The 14,588-nt window shown below is 38.2% G+C and overlaps 1 protein-coding gene across 2 annotated transcripts in view; it reads right to left on the bottom strand.

Moving 5' to 3' along the window:
• CALU (calumenin) overlaps positions 1-14,588 on the bottom strand; it is a 28,379-nt gene that overhangs the window by 7,953 nt on the left and 5,838 nt on the right. Inside the window, exons 2-5 of one of the 2 annotated variants that reach the window (XM_044246521.1) lie at positions 12,228-12,459; positions 6,696-6,889; positions 2,481-2,647; positions 1,589-1,649 (exon numbers count right to left, since the gene is read on the bottom strand). In XM_044246521.1, coding sequence (XP_044102456.1) covers positions 1,589-1,649; positions 2,481-2,647; positions 6,696-6,889; positions 12,228-12,448 — 643 coding nt within the window. In that variant the 5' untranslated portion in view covers positions 12,449-12,459. Of the gene's footprint in view, positions 1-1,588; positions 1,650-2,480; positions 2,648-6,428; positions 6,623-6,695; positions 6,890-12,227; positions 12,460-14,588 lie in introns of both variants that reach the window. The other variant, XM_044246522.1, reaches the window with a different exon arrangement.

Genomic DNA, 14,588 nt, shown 5'->3' with positions numbered 1-14,588 from the left:
ACTTATTAATGCTAAATATGAGAGACAATGATCGTCTGGTTTATGATCTCTTTCCTCAACAGGGTAGAAACTAGCACAATCCCCACAAACTGGGAGACACTGTGGGGGAGACTTTCAGGTTCACAAAGTCTTGCAACCTCAGTGTAAGTGTTTACATTAGTTGATCATTTACAAAAGAAAGTAACAAACATACATACACACAGTTGATAGTTTTAATAGTTTCAAAATACAATTCCTCTGCCCTTGGACCTGTATGATAGAGATGTAGAAAGAAGTATCTATCTCCTTATTTGACCTCAGTGCTTGATAAATGATGGTACTTAACAGTTATAAACCTTAATTCCTCTCCTCTGGAGGGTCAAATGAGTTCCTCAGTTTTAGCAATGGTGATAAAATGGCAAGAGACAAGAACGAAAGATAAAATAATTAAATATTTAAAGGCCAAAATAGTCAACTCTGAAACAGGCTCAGTAAGTGCACCCAGACATTTATTTCCGCTGTGCTGATAAACTCCATTAAAAATAATCATTTTGGTGTTTAAAAATAAAAAAATAAAAAATCTATCTTCTACTGCTCATCTCTCTTTTCTAAAAAACTCAAAACACATCAGTGGGTCTTTGAAGAAAAGAAGGGTAAATATTCAGGGAGTAATTTAAGTAAATAACCCTATATATAAATAGCAAGTGTAATTAGATAAAAATCTGAGAAAAGAAATAACTTGTTTAATTCAAAGGACATATTTGAAAAAAAAGGAGACAGAAGACCTAGACAGAAAACACAACAGAAAATCATGAAAAGGAACAAAGAAAGGATCTAAGAGAAATCAGCAACTCGTGGTCATTTATTTACTCACCGATCTTTTTAAGATTTTATTTATTTATTTGACAGAGAGAGATCACAAGTAGGCAAAGAGAGAGAGAGAGGAAGAAGCAGGCTCCCTGCTGAGCAGGACTCAATCCCAGGACCCCAAAATCACGACCCGAGCCGAATGCAAAGGCCCAACCCACTGAGCCACCCAGGCACCCCACCAATCTCTCTTTTATTCTACTCCCTACCTTCCTCTCTTGGGTTTCCTAATGCCAGTCTAGGCTCCCTTGCAACTCTTTACTGTCAATTCCATAGGCATCTGGGATGCACTGTATCACTGCTATCTAATATGGTAGCCGCTGGCACACGGGGCTATCATGAACTTGAAATGTGGCTTGTCTGAACTGAAATGTACTGCAAGTATAAAATATGCTTTTGAACACAGAATAAAAAAAATCCTAACCTTATATTGGTAACGCATAGAAAGCATAGTATTTTCGAATATTAGGTTAAATAAAATATATTATTGAAAATAATCATGTTTTAAAGAAATTTTTTTGACGTGGCTATTAGAAAAGTACAAATACTATGTGGCTCACATTTACATTTTGACTGGACAGTGCTGCTTCAGATGCTTTATCACAACCCATTATTCCTCATGCTCATCTGGCCTTAATGACACGCTAAGGGTTGACCCATGGGGTAAATTATTTCTATGCACTAACGCACTTCCACAGAGCTTCTCAGCTTCTCCTAGGAAAAACAGTAGAAACAGACTTACCAATATACTCTTCAAGATCTATGAAACCATCAGCATTCTTATCTATATCCTCCATTGTTTCCTAGACAGAAGAGGAGACAAAGTATCTGGATGAGATTTAGGCAATACCTTAGCATTCATTAAAACATAAACATATATGTTTATGTGTGGGTATGATTAGACCACAGGAAACTGCCATTTCCCAGATAAAAAATGGTAAAACGTCACTATTTTTTATGCTTCAACCCAAAATAACTATGAATCTTCTTGGGAAACACTGGTACCGTTTAAAAATGACTATCCCACCAAGCCCATGATGATGTGGAATAGCCCGAGTCATGCTGAAGTCATTCTAACAGGAGATGTGACCAGTATGTCTATAACTATAGTCCATATTTTATGTTTACAAAACTATAAAGTCTGTAGTTTGTTTTATTGGTAACTGCCTTCTGTGAGAATTCTTCAATATTACTGCTATTAGTGTCTGATCACTGGTTATGGGACATTTTTAAAAACAGGATTTTTGGTTGCTGGGGGAAGGGGGGTAGGGAGAGGGTGGTGGGGTTATGGACATTCGGGAAGGTATGTGCTATGAAGTGTGTAAACCTGGCGATTCACAGACCTGTACTCCTGGGGCTAATAATACATTATGTGTTAATTAAAAAACAAACAAACAAACAAAAAAACCCCAGGATTTTCTTGGGGCGCTAGCTGACTCAGTCAGTACTGCATGTGATTCTTGATCTCAGGGTGGTGAGTTCAAGCCTGACACTGGGGCTTAGGGCTTGCTTAAAAATAAATGCAAGTCATTCTTTCAGATACAGAATACAGAATAAAGAATAAAGAGGAAAAACAGTATAAGCAACAAAAAGAGGAACTGGGTTTCCGTTGAGAATCACTACTCCCCACCAACCTGTACTACTATATCTTTCATGTAGTCATACTCCTCAGGGTGCAGGAAAGCTGTGAATTCCTCCTTTGTGGCAATGAGGTCTCCATCCTTATCTGCCATTTTAAATCTCCGCTCATCTCTAACCATCATCTGTTTATAGTTAAATCCATCATCAGGGTCTGGATCATCTAGAAAACAAAACGTTTAGGTCAAATCATAAGACTGCCACAAACATGAAAATGTGTGGACTGAGGAATCAATTTACAAGAAAGATAAATCAAGCAATGAAGAAATAACCCAACTACACAGGTAAAATTGTAACAGTGCGAAAACATTCAGTTTTGGTAGTCAAAGTCAGGTGCAAATTGAATGTAAATATTTGCCATTCCAATGGAACCCTGGCTCCTTGGCTATGTAACCTACTATGTGACACTTTGCTACTTTTTGTGTTAAGGTTACTAGAAGGTTCAAGCTTTCTGGTTATATCTGAGAGACAGTGGTTCTAAAGTCATACTATTTCAGTTTCAATCCTAAACTCTACCACCTTCTAGCTGTGTGACTGTGGGCAAGTAACTAAAGTGTGCTTCAATCTACTCATCTGTAAAATGGTAACAGCAGTGCCTGCTGCTCAGGACTATTAGGAGGTGTGCGTGAGCGAATAAATCTAAGTGCTCAGAATAGTGCCTAGCTTATAGTTGGCTCTCAGTAAGTGTTAGCTATTGCTATTTTTATTGAACATTAGGCTCCCACTGAGAAGCTAGATATCAAAGACCTCCTATCTCATATTAAGGCCACTTTGATTCAAATCAACAGAATATTATCCTCTGAAGGTCACACTTTAGTTTTTTCAGCCAACTCAGATCTACCATGAGTTATAAGTACTGCTTGCCAACACCCCCCCTCCCCATTTCTGTAAGAGTATAGAATGCAAAACTAATCCAGAGTTATAGAAAATAGGTCAGGGGTTACCCAGGGATAGGGAGAACTATAAAGGGACACGAAGAAATTTTTTGGGTGATGGCTATATTCATTTATCTTGATTGTAGTGATGGGTCCATTGGTATATACCTATGGCAAAATTCATCAATTGTACATTTTAATTATGTGCAGTGTATTATTTGTCAATTATACCTCAATAAAGCCATAACAAAAAATAAACATTAGATTACAACCAAACTGAAGCTGGACCTAAACATCTGTTTGCTGAACTACAGAAGCAGCAGTTATTTAGACTCTATAAGAATCTAGAAGAATGAAATTCAGTTTAAGCTGAAAAAAATGTTAAGGAGTTATCTGTAGGAAAAACAAAACAAACAAGCAAAAAACCCCTTTCAATCTGCTGTGTGGACCAAAAGGAAACATGTGAAGATATTATGAAATGTAAAAGACATCACATTAAACCTAAGAAACAATCTTTCCTACAACATACTGATCAAATAAAAAAAGATACAACACTAGTTTTATAAAAAGACCCACAGGACCCCTTTAACAACATCACACTGCTGATTGCTGATACTGTTGTTCAATCCTTCCATACATTAAGCACAGTTTAGAAAACAAAAACAAACTACTGCTATACTTTGAGAGTTGGGAAGTTTGAAGCTTCATTCTTTGTCAAGTGTCAAAATTCAGTAAGATGGCTTATTGAATCATGAGTATCTGTGATAGTCAAAACCGTAACAGGTTGAAGATGGAGAATTAAAGGAAAATATACAACTCTTTAAAGATACTAAGTCATCTCCTCTAAACAAATGAAGTTTCAGTCCTAACTACGTAACAAAAATAAGAACAGAAGAGGTGCCTGGGTGGTTTGACCCCAGGGTCCTGGGATCGAGCCCTACATCGGGCTCCCTGCTCAGCGAGAAGCCTGCTTCTCTCCCACTCCCCCTGCTTGTGTTCCCTCCCTTGCGGTCTCTCCCTGTCAAATAAACAAAACCTTAAAAAAAAAAGGTAATAGAAGACAACTTATACATTAAGACTAGATTCTTAACAAAGAGCCCTCTTCTCTGCTTAGGGTAAAATATGGTGACTGCAATCATGGATATACAGAAGGATTAAGAAGGAAGATAAAAACTTGACTTTTAATAACTAAACTCCTATGTTTGCTGTCATTGCTTGGAGTGCCAGATCTATCCTAAGTATGTTTTCTGTGCTATCCAGCCAGTATCATTTGGGGCAGGCTCTTGATCTAGTTTTGGTACAGCCAGAATGGATCTCAGTATTTTTAAATTTTTAATTGTGGCAGAGACAGAGTTAACCTTCCTTTTGTGGAGAGCAGATTCATTAAGACAGATTTTAATTAAAAGCTGCGATGATTTATGCCTGAACTCAAAAACTGAATCAAGAATATACTCACAAAAAGCCCCTCAGCACTTCTGCAAGTCGCCTCATTACCCCAGCACTAACCACCCACATGCCTTGAGGGAAAGATGCCTTATAAAGATACAGCTTCTCTAGCAAGGGCTTCAGCATACGCAGTCTCAGTAGAAATACCCATTACATTGAATCATTTGACCTATCCAGCAACAGAGCTCTCAGCAGATTTCTACGCACATAATCATACAAAGAGTTTAAGATTCATTCTGGATAGCAAGTGAATGCCTACGTAGGTCTGAATGGAGATTTATTAACACACCATTTTGTTTAATCACCAACAGCCTACCCTTCACTCTATTTTTATAAGTCCAAATAACTCAGGAGGGTGTTGGCTTTCAGCCAGAAAGCAAGAAGCACGGGGTGCCTCTCCATCTGCACTGACTTTTAATATACATGTTCTTAATTGGTGAAAGATATGTTTGGTTCTTGGCTAAGTGTCAAGCATGAAGAGAGACTGCCACTTTAATCTTAGGAATGAGAACAAACCCAACACAGAAATAAAAGTTTCTTCACTAGAAATGCATGCAGTCCTGTAACTAACACAGACAGCTGGCTATCCAGTGGGGGAAACAGACATATTATACACTCACTGCTTGTTCATCAGTGGTGGAGAATGCCTGCTTTAACTTCCAGGATAAAAATGCAAGAAGTAACATTTATACATTTCCATCTCAAATTGTAACCAAGTATAGGAATCTCACTAACAAAAACATCCTAAGTCATCAACTCGGTAAGACTGCCACCTAACATTCAGCAATAGGCAAATGTAGTAAGAAAAAGAAAATTACGAACAGGTGGCCCAAGCACATAAGCTACCAAATCAACAGAAAGCAATCAAAGTCACATTTATTTGCCTTGAAGCATTTGCGTAGCAGGCTGATAAACTCATGTGCCAGAGAAAACAAATGGGAAATTTTCATTTCTAAACTTTAGTTGGCAGACATACTAAAATAAAGGAGTTAAATTTTATCAAGGGAAAGCTATTATATTTGAAATTTATTTTATTAAGGAAAAGACAGTCATTTTTCTATTCCCATGAGTTACAAAGGAATCTAATTTGGTTTGAATTTCAGGTCCAATACTTAAAAAAAAAAGTATTTATATTTACATATTATTTATATATATTAAAAATTATATATTTATAGATTATTTTTAAAAATTCAATTTATTAATATATAGTGTATTATTACTTTCAGGGGTAGAAATTAGTGATTCATCAGTTGCACGTAATACCCATCAGGTCCAATACTTTAGTGTGACTATGTCAAGAGACATCTCAAAGTCTCTTGCTTTTGCATTATTGAAACAATGCAGCCTTTTAGATGAGATCTACTCAAAAATGGTCTCTGAGGGATCACAGAAAGAAAATCTGGTGAAATAATATTATCTGGAATGCTAAAGATATAGAAGATGCCAGACCTTAGAAAACCAAAATTAAATGAAATACTTAATATACACATTGAAAGTAGTAAGATAAAGGGAAATCATTCAGCATTGGACTATTTAAAATAAGCACTTTCCTTCACTGTGTGACCCATTTGTTTCTTTGACTCAAGACCATGGTCTCTATCAGGCTGACATCTTGCCCCTTACCCAGGTAAGTGCCATAAGTCACGTTTCTGTACTCATCCCAGGAGATTAAGCCGTCTTGATTCATATCAAACTCGTGCCATTGGTTTTCAACATTGTCATATATGTATTTCTTCTGGGCGTGCTTAATCCAGGATTTCAGCTCCCCCTCCGTCACAAACCCATCTTTATCCACGTCTATTTTATCTACAATCATTCTACAAGACAAAACAGTTACGTTTCAAGGTGCCAGCTCCATAAGGCTTTTTCCCCCAGATAGCAGGGACCTACCTAAAACGTAGCCGTAGGTGGCATTTTTATACTCCTCCCAGGAAACGAGGCCGTCCTCATTGAGGTCATGCCCCTTCCACTGTCGCTCTACATCCTCGTAAATCCAGCGCTTTTGTGCAAATTTAATCCAGTCTTTGAGTTCATCCACAGTGACAAACCCGTCCTTGTCGCCATCTATTTTACTTACAATCTTTCTGTAGAAAATGCAGAGAAATCCAGCAAGAGGTTAAAAGGACACAAGGCTCCCTCTAGGCTTAAGCCAGGTGTGTGCTGTAACCAGAGGTGTTGCCCAGGGCTAAAGCATGGACATAAAAAAAAGTCTCCAAAAAAACCTTCCAGACAGGCAACTGAAAGTATTTCTCTTAAGTGACCTGTCACTGGTCTGAAATCAGCTCTCCAGATAAGGCAAGCACAGTCCACGGCTGGTCCACTTATATCCAAAAGCAAACCCAGTCTCATCCCTTTAGGGGTAGGTTACTGTCAGCCAACAGTCAGAACTCAGGAGTGACTATCCATTCCTATCTGCATTCTCCATTCTTTGCATCAAAAAACACGCAAATCTTGATGTTTTTCTTTACTGCTTTTAGAAGAATCTCAATTTCTTGATAAATAATCACAATCACTGATATGGTTTTCTAGAAATTCAAAAATTTAAACCAGACTTTAAAAAATCCAGTTGCGGGGCGCCTGGGTGGCTCAGTGGGTTAAGCCGCTGCCTTCGGCTCAGGTCATGATCTCAGGGTCCTGGGATCGAGTCCCGCATCGGGCTCTCCGCTCGGCGGGGAGCCTGCTTCCCTCTCTCTCTCTCTCTGCCTGCCTCTCCATCTACTTGTGATCTCTCTCTGTCAAATAAACAAATAAAATCTTTAAAAAAAAGAAAAAAAATCCAGTTGCTTGGGCGCCTGGGTGGCTCAGTGGGTTAAGCCGCTGCCTTCGGCTCGGGTCATGATCTCAGGGTCCTGGGATCGAGTCCCACATCGGGCTCTCTGCTCAGAAGGGAGCCTGCTTCCCTCTCTCTCTCTCTCTGCCTGCCTCTCCATCTACCTGTGATTTCTCTCTGGCAAATAAATTAATAAAATCTTTTAAAAAAATAAAAAAAAAATTAAAAATCCAGTTGCTTTTTAAAAAAAGGTTAACACTTTTGTTAAAAATATAAAGATACAAAGATAGTTCTGGGATCACTTCAAGTTAAGATTTAAAAACAGAAGCCAAAAACCCAACACACACACATACACACACACCCCAAAATAGAGGGGAAAAAAGTCCACAAAGTTACACAAAGACAGAAGGACAGATGCATGTTTATTCTAAAAATAAACTAGCAGCTAATTATACATTATGTTGAACTTTCACATATAACCACAAAAACAGAGAACTCCGAGGAAACGATGTCATAAGAAAGTCTGCCCCAAAATACATGAGCTTAGGAGAATGTTAATAAGCTGAGAGGGTGAGGATACAGATGATAAAGCAAAACTACAAAGCTAAAGAATCAATATACTTCATCCTTCATGAGCTTTTCTTCCAGGCTTGCCATCTCAAGTTTAATTAAGAATTTTGAAATGTGTGCATGACATATAAACCTCTAAGGATGCAACCACTCATTTATAGAGGCGCAGACAACCTATTTAGTGTCACCCAATTAAGTGGCCCAGTTTGGAATGGGAACTTCAAAACATCCAAGAGATCTGAAATCTTGGCATACTCCTATGCCCTACTATTTGCAGGATTGAAAAAGACTGTCACTTGGTAGCAAATAATGTCTTTTCCCACTCTGCATTCATTTCATGATACTGGAAAATGATTAAAATCACAGAGTACTACTGACACTATGAAAAGAAATTCATCTTGATATTGGTATGTTGTTAGCCTTAACCATCTAATCCTTAAACTCTGTAATTTTTCTTCAGGGAATGTGTAATCTAGCTTTTGCTCTAAAATGTTAACAGAAAAGGTAAAGTAGTAAGAAACTAAAATACCCTCCTCTATCTACACAGGCATAAGACAAAAAAAAAAAATTTTTTTTTTTTTGCAACTTCAACCCTGGAGGAGTTTAAAAAAATATTAACACATTAAGTTATACCAGTACACTATACACCTCTGCATTATCTACAAATGAATCCAGTTTATATCCAAACGGTATTACTGACTACCAATAGTGCCACTGTACCATTAAGAAAAGGGTAAGGTATCAGAATGCCTCCCATTCTCAAATGAAAATTTTAAACTATTATAAATGGCCTAAAGAGAAGGATCATTCAGATAAAGAGGCATTTGACTGCTCAAGATGGGCGTCTGTTAACGAAGCTGGCTGAACTCCTCTCTATTCCCACAGACATATCTCAAATGCTTTAACCCAGAGGTTGGCAAACTTTTTCTGGAAAGGGGTAGATAGTAAATGTTTCTTATTTTGTCAGCCACATATGGTTCATCACATATCTCTATATTTTAAAAACCATTTAAAAATATAAAAGCCAGGCGCGTGGGTGGCTCAGTTGGTTGGCCACTGCCTTTGGCTCAGGTCATGATCCTGGAGTCTTGGGAGTGAGTCCTGCATCGGGCTCCCAGCTCCACGGGAAGTCTGCTTCTCTCTCTGACCTTCTCCCCTATCATGCTCTTTCTTACTCTCTCTCTCTCAAATAAATAAGTAAAATCTTAAATATATAAATATAAATATATATGTGTATATATATATATATATATATATATATGCACACCATTCTTATCTTGCTGGCCATCAAGCCTGTAGGCGGCTGTAAAAGTACAGTGTAAGTGGGGATATCCTATTTTAGGCACTGAGCTCTAAACTCTGATCTTTTAAAACCTGTGCAAATTTATAAAGCTAATGGTGTTTTTCTCCTGTGACACTGAAGGACCCTATAGATGTAGTTATGATGCCACCAAATAAGCATTTATTTCAGGATAGACATAATGTACTTAGTGGACCTCATGTTATTTCTCGTAAGAAGTAATACATGCCTCTACATTTCAAGAATCAAAAAGCAAATCCTTTGGGTTTTTTGTTTTGTTTTAATGAACCCAAGTAAGTAAGCTCCAGGAAGATGCATAATATTCCTGAAATTTTTAGCATGCAAAATTTTATATATATTCATATGTGTACTTTTCTGAGGTAGTCCTTTGCTTTCCTTAGACTCTTAAACGGGCTGGTCTGTGATCTAAAGAAGGATGAGGAACTGCTCTAGTTCGTTTCTGAAGCAAATATGCCAAGAATGAAAACTTTTGAGTATTAAGGGCCATCACCTCAAAACAAATAAACCTCATTTGAAGGACACATAAATGAAAATTAAGTACACTTAAGACTCCTTTGGATGGCAGAAGGAGAATACACACATAAGAAAAAATATTCTATCTGTCAACATTCTTAAGAAAAAGGGAAAACTCTATTAAATAAAATGTTTTTAAATACAAAATTTAGAAGCAAATACTATTCGCTCATACATTTTATGAAAAGCATTATCTTAACCATCTTATTCTAATCAAATACAAAGTCTGCTCATGTGCTGACATTTCGCTATTTACTAGTGACAAAAAGGAACATTCTCTCCACTGAAAACTGCTAGCAGAGCTCCACTACCTACATACAGCCAGAACATACTGACTGACACAAAGGCTAAATGCCTTTCATTATTTAAGAGTAATTCTATGAACAGCCATGTGCAGACCCAAATGTGGGTCAGACATGCACATTATTATAGGTAAGACATGAACACTGAGGACACCCTCATGCATCCCTATTTTTAGCCCAAATGTTAGCAGAGTTATAAAATTAAAATTAAAAGTGAGCATGGTCTCTTAGTTAGAAAAGCAACCTAATAGAAGACTGACTCCTTAATGTATTTGTTTTTTCTATTTTCAAATGTTTGTAGTTTCTCATTCTACATAGCAAAAATCTTTTGAGTATTTCTGTCAGTGTTTAAGAATAAAATAGTGTATCCTTTAGTTTGCAGATAATCCAATAAAAGGATAAAATAAATTTATTCTGAAGTATCACCCAAAACAAACTGTTATGTCTTTAAAACAAACAAACAAACAAACAAACAAACATTTATTTGTTGGAAAGAGAGAGCGAGAGAGAAAGCACAAGCAGGGTGAGCGGCAGGCAGAGGGAGAAACAGGCTCCATGCTCAGTAGGGAGCCCAATGTGGGACTCGATCCTAGGACCCTGGGATCACGACCTGAGCCGAAGGCGGACACTCAACCAACTGGGTCATCCATGCGTCCCTCTATAACATCTTCTACTCATAGTCCTATCCAGGATGGCAAAATACTTTTGGAAATTCTTACATAATACAACTTTCCAAACAAATCTCTTAAATATAGTTCAGAAAGTTACACCAATGGTGCTCATTAAGGAGAAAATGTTCACTAATAATGCATTTTCTCAAAAATCAAGGGTTTGGACAAGCCAAAAGAAAAAAAAAAAACAAAACAAAAAACACACATTCTTAGATCCTCAGAAATAATCAATTGGGATTCCACCAAATCAACTCACTAGGTTAAAAGATGCCCATTGAGAGCCACAGAACCCAACTACAGCCCACCTGTTATTAAAAAAGCAACATAGGGGCACCTAGGTGGTTCAGTTGCTTGAGTGACTGCCTTTGGCTTGGGTCATGATCCTAGAGTTCTGGGATCAAGCCCCAAGTCAGGCTCCCTGCTCAGCAGGGGAGTCTGCTTCTCCCCTTCCCCTTGCTCATGCTCTCTCTCTCTCACTCTCTCTTTCAAATAAATAAAATCTTAAAAAAAAAAAAGAAAAAGCAACTCACACTCAACATTAAGACTGTTACTTATTGGGGTGCCTGGGTGGCTCAGTGGGTTGGGCCGCTGCCTTCGGCTCAGGTCATGATCTCAGGGTCCTGGGATCGAGTTCCACATCGGGCTCTTTGCTCAGCAGGGAGCCTGCTTCCCTCTCTCTCTCTCTCTGCCTGCCTCTCTGTCTACTTGTGACCTCTCTCTGTCAAATAAATAAATAAAATCTTAAAAAAAAAAATGACTGTCATTTATTACAATCTTCTAAAAGGCTTTTGTTTTTAATTAGGCAAATACCTGAGAATGAAAACAATGAGGGTGAAGGATATTCTCAGAAATCACAAACTATAGAAACTAGCCCACGGGTCTCATTTGCAGTTTATTTTCCACTCAAAGGCTTGGCTTGAGGAACAATGAATAGGTTACAGATCATTTTTTAAAATTAAAACTATCAGGGATAAGAGGCCCCCCATGTAATGTTCCTTTGGAAATAAGATGCATTTCAATTTGGGTGCGGTAGCATTTGGTACTTTTAAGAAAAATGACTTTGCTTTGTAGAATGAGGTAAAACTGTTAGTGCAGAAATTTATGAAAGCAAGCAATTAATTAAATTTTAGTGGTAGAAATTCTGTGGTTAGCTTTCGGAAAATGTAGTTCCAAACAGTCCTACTGGGTGGCCAAGCCAGAAGAAAAAAAAAAAAAGAATGAGCCAATTTGTAATGAAATGTAATTACTTTAGCCCCCTGAGAGCTGGTGCCTTACCCAAGCCTTTCCTTGCTCTCTTCAGGTGTCAGCTGATCAAAGGTCTTCGCTTCTTCGGCACCCAGGAAGGCATCATGGTCATAATCAAAACTCTGAGCATCATTATGAACTTTGTCGCTGAGCTGAGGCTCATGGTGTACACGGTCCTTCTTTTCTGTGGGCTTGCTCAAGGCAAAGGCTGTGCACAGGGACAGGCACATAAGAAACTGTCGCAGGTCCATGATAATTAGATCTTAAAGAAAAACAAAGGTTAGTTAATTCAGAAAACAGTGTGCTCTATAATCAAATAAGAAATTAAAAGCTCATATCCAGTTATTAATCTGATATTATCCCAAATATTATTACTTAATCCAAAAAATAAGAATGGTAGAATATCACTTTCTAGTATTATGGTGAGGAATTTTCACCAGTTTCCTTCATGTGATTGGAAGCTGACAAAGAATCAGTTAAAATATCCACCCTGTAAGTAGGCTCCCTTTTAAAAACACATTAATCTTCTTGCCCAAATTCTTACTACTAAAAGCGAAAGACCAACTTTATTTAAATTCAGACCTACTGACTACAAAAAACTTTACTTTTTGTACTACATCAGGGATCTGGTCTTTAAAACTGGCTGGTTATTAGGATCACCCAAGAAGCTTTAAAAAAATTCCCCCATTCAATTAGAATTTCTGAAGTTGGATGCATGCACCTGAAGTTGTAAATTTCTCAGGTGGTAATAGCGATCATTAGATCAGGAACCACAAACTATTTGAGCAGATTCTTTGTCCTATATATAGAAGGTCGATCTATTTGTGCTGAAATGGAGAATTCGTGAAGACATGTTAAGCGAACAAAAGAGCAATTTGCAAAACAATGCTAAGATTTATGTAAAAAGCAAAACCAAACAACCTCTGAGGTTGTTTTTATTTGTATAAAATAGAAGACATATGTGCAAAAATGGCGTGGAAGAATAAACATCTATATGAAAAGAGCTGTAACCCCCAGATTCAAGGGAGAAGAGATGGGGTGGGGTGGTTAGGCTGGTGTGGAGTGGACTTTAATATTGTACTCTGTTGTCTATATTTGGTAAATGAATACACACTGTGTACCACCTCTGTATATTACTTCTTTTTTTTTTTAAAGATTTTTTAATTTATTTATTTGACAGAGAGATCACGAGTAGGCAGAGAGGCAGGCAGAGAGAGAGGAGGAAGCAGGCTCCCTGCTGAGCAGAGAGCCGGATGCAGGACTCGATCCCAGGACCCTGAGATCATGACCTGAGCCGAAGGCAGCGCCCCAACCCACTGAGCCACCCAGGCGCCCCTGTATATTACTTTTTAAATATTATTAAAACTCTTTTCAATACTAGTTGCAAAGAAAACATTTTCAAGCTATTTCTCCAGACTAAAAAACGAGACTGAAGAAAAATCAAATACCTTGGGGCGCCTGGGTCGCTCAGTGGGTTAAAGCCTCTGCCTTCGGCTCAGGTCATGATCCCAGTGTCCTGGGATAGAGCCCCACATTGGGCTCTCTGCTCAGCAGGGAGCCTGCCCACCCCCGCCCGCCTCTCTGCCTACTTGTGATCTCTGTCTGTCAAATAAATAAAATCTTAAAAAAAAAAAACAAAAAAACAACAACACGTACTTTTTCTCCCCCGCAAGATTTTATTTATTTGAGACAGAAAGAGAATGAGAGAGAGAGAGAGAGGCGCACGAGTGGAGAAAGGTCAGAGGGAGAAGCAGACTCTCTGCCTATCAGGGAGCCCGATGTCGGACTCGATCCCCGGACCTCAGGATCATGACCTGAGCCAAAGGCAGTCGCTTAACCGACTGAGTCACCCAGGGACCCTCACATATCTATTCTTAAGACATACACTTTTTTTTTTTTTTTAATTTAACAGAGAGAGAGATTACAAGTAGGTGGAGAGGCAGGCAGAGAGAAGGTGGGGGAAGCAGGCTCCCTGCTGGAGCAGAGAGCCTGATGCAGGGGCCAATCCCAGGACCCTGAGATCATGACCTGAGCTGAAGGCAGAGGCTTAACCCACTGAGCCACCCAGGCGCCCCTTAAGACATAAACTTTTTAAAGTAAAACATGCTGCTCTAGAATAACTCTTCAGCTTGCCCTTCAATAATTCAACTGATCCATCACATCAGTGAACAGAAGAAAATTAAAAGATTTAATGGCTCTCTTAAATGCCAAAATGAGTATGCCTTTATTTTAGGGCAAAATAAAATTTCCATCTCTAACTACAAACAATTCTCTAGACCAATAAAACTCTTTAAGGACAAGAAACAACTTTGTTATTTTCCACAATAAATATCTATTTTGTGATACATCCAAACAGTATCTGTATGTTAGTGGTTTAAAAAATCAAGTAAA

The sequence above is a fragment of the Neovison vison genome, chromosome 4, assembly GCF_020171115.1.
Source record: "Neovison vison isolate M4711 chromosome 4, ASM_NN_V1, whole genome shotgun sequence".
NCBI lineage: Eukaryota > Metazoa > Chordata > Mammalia > Carnivora > Mustelidae > Neogale > Neogale vison.
The sequence above is the reverse complement of the archived record's forward strand: the minus strand, read 5'-3'. Positions and strand labels throughout refer to the sequence as shown.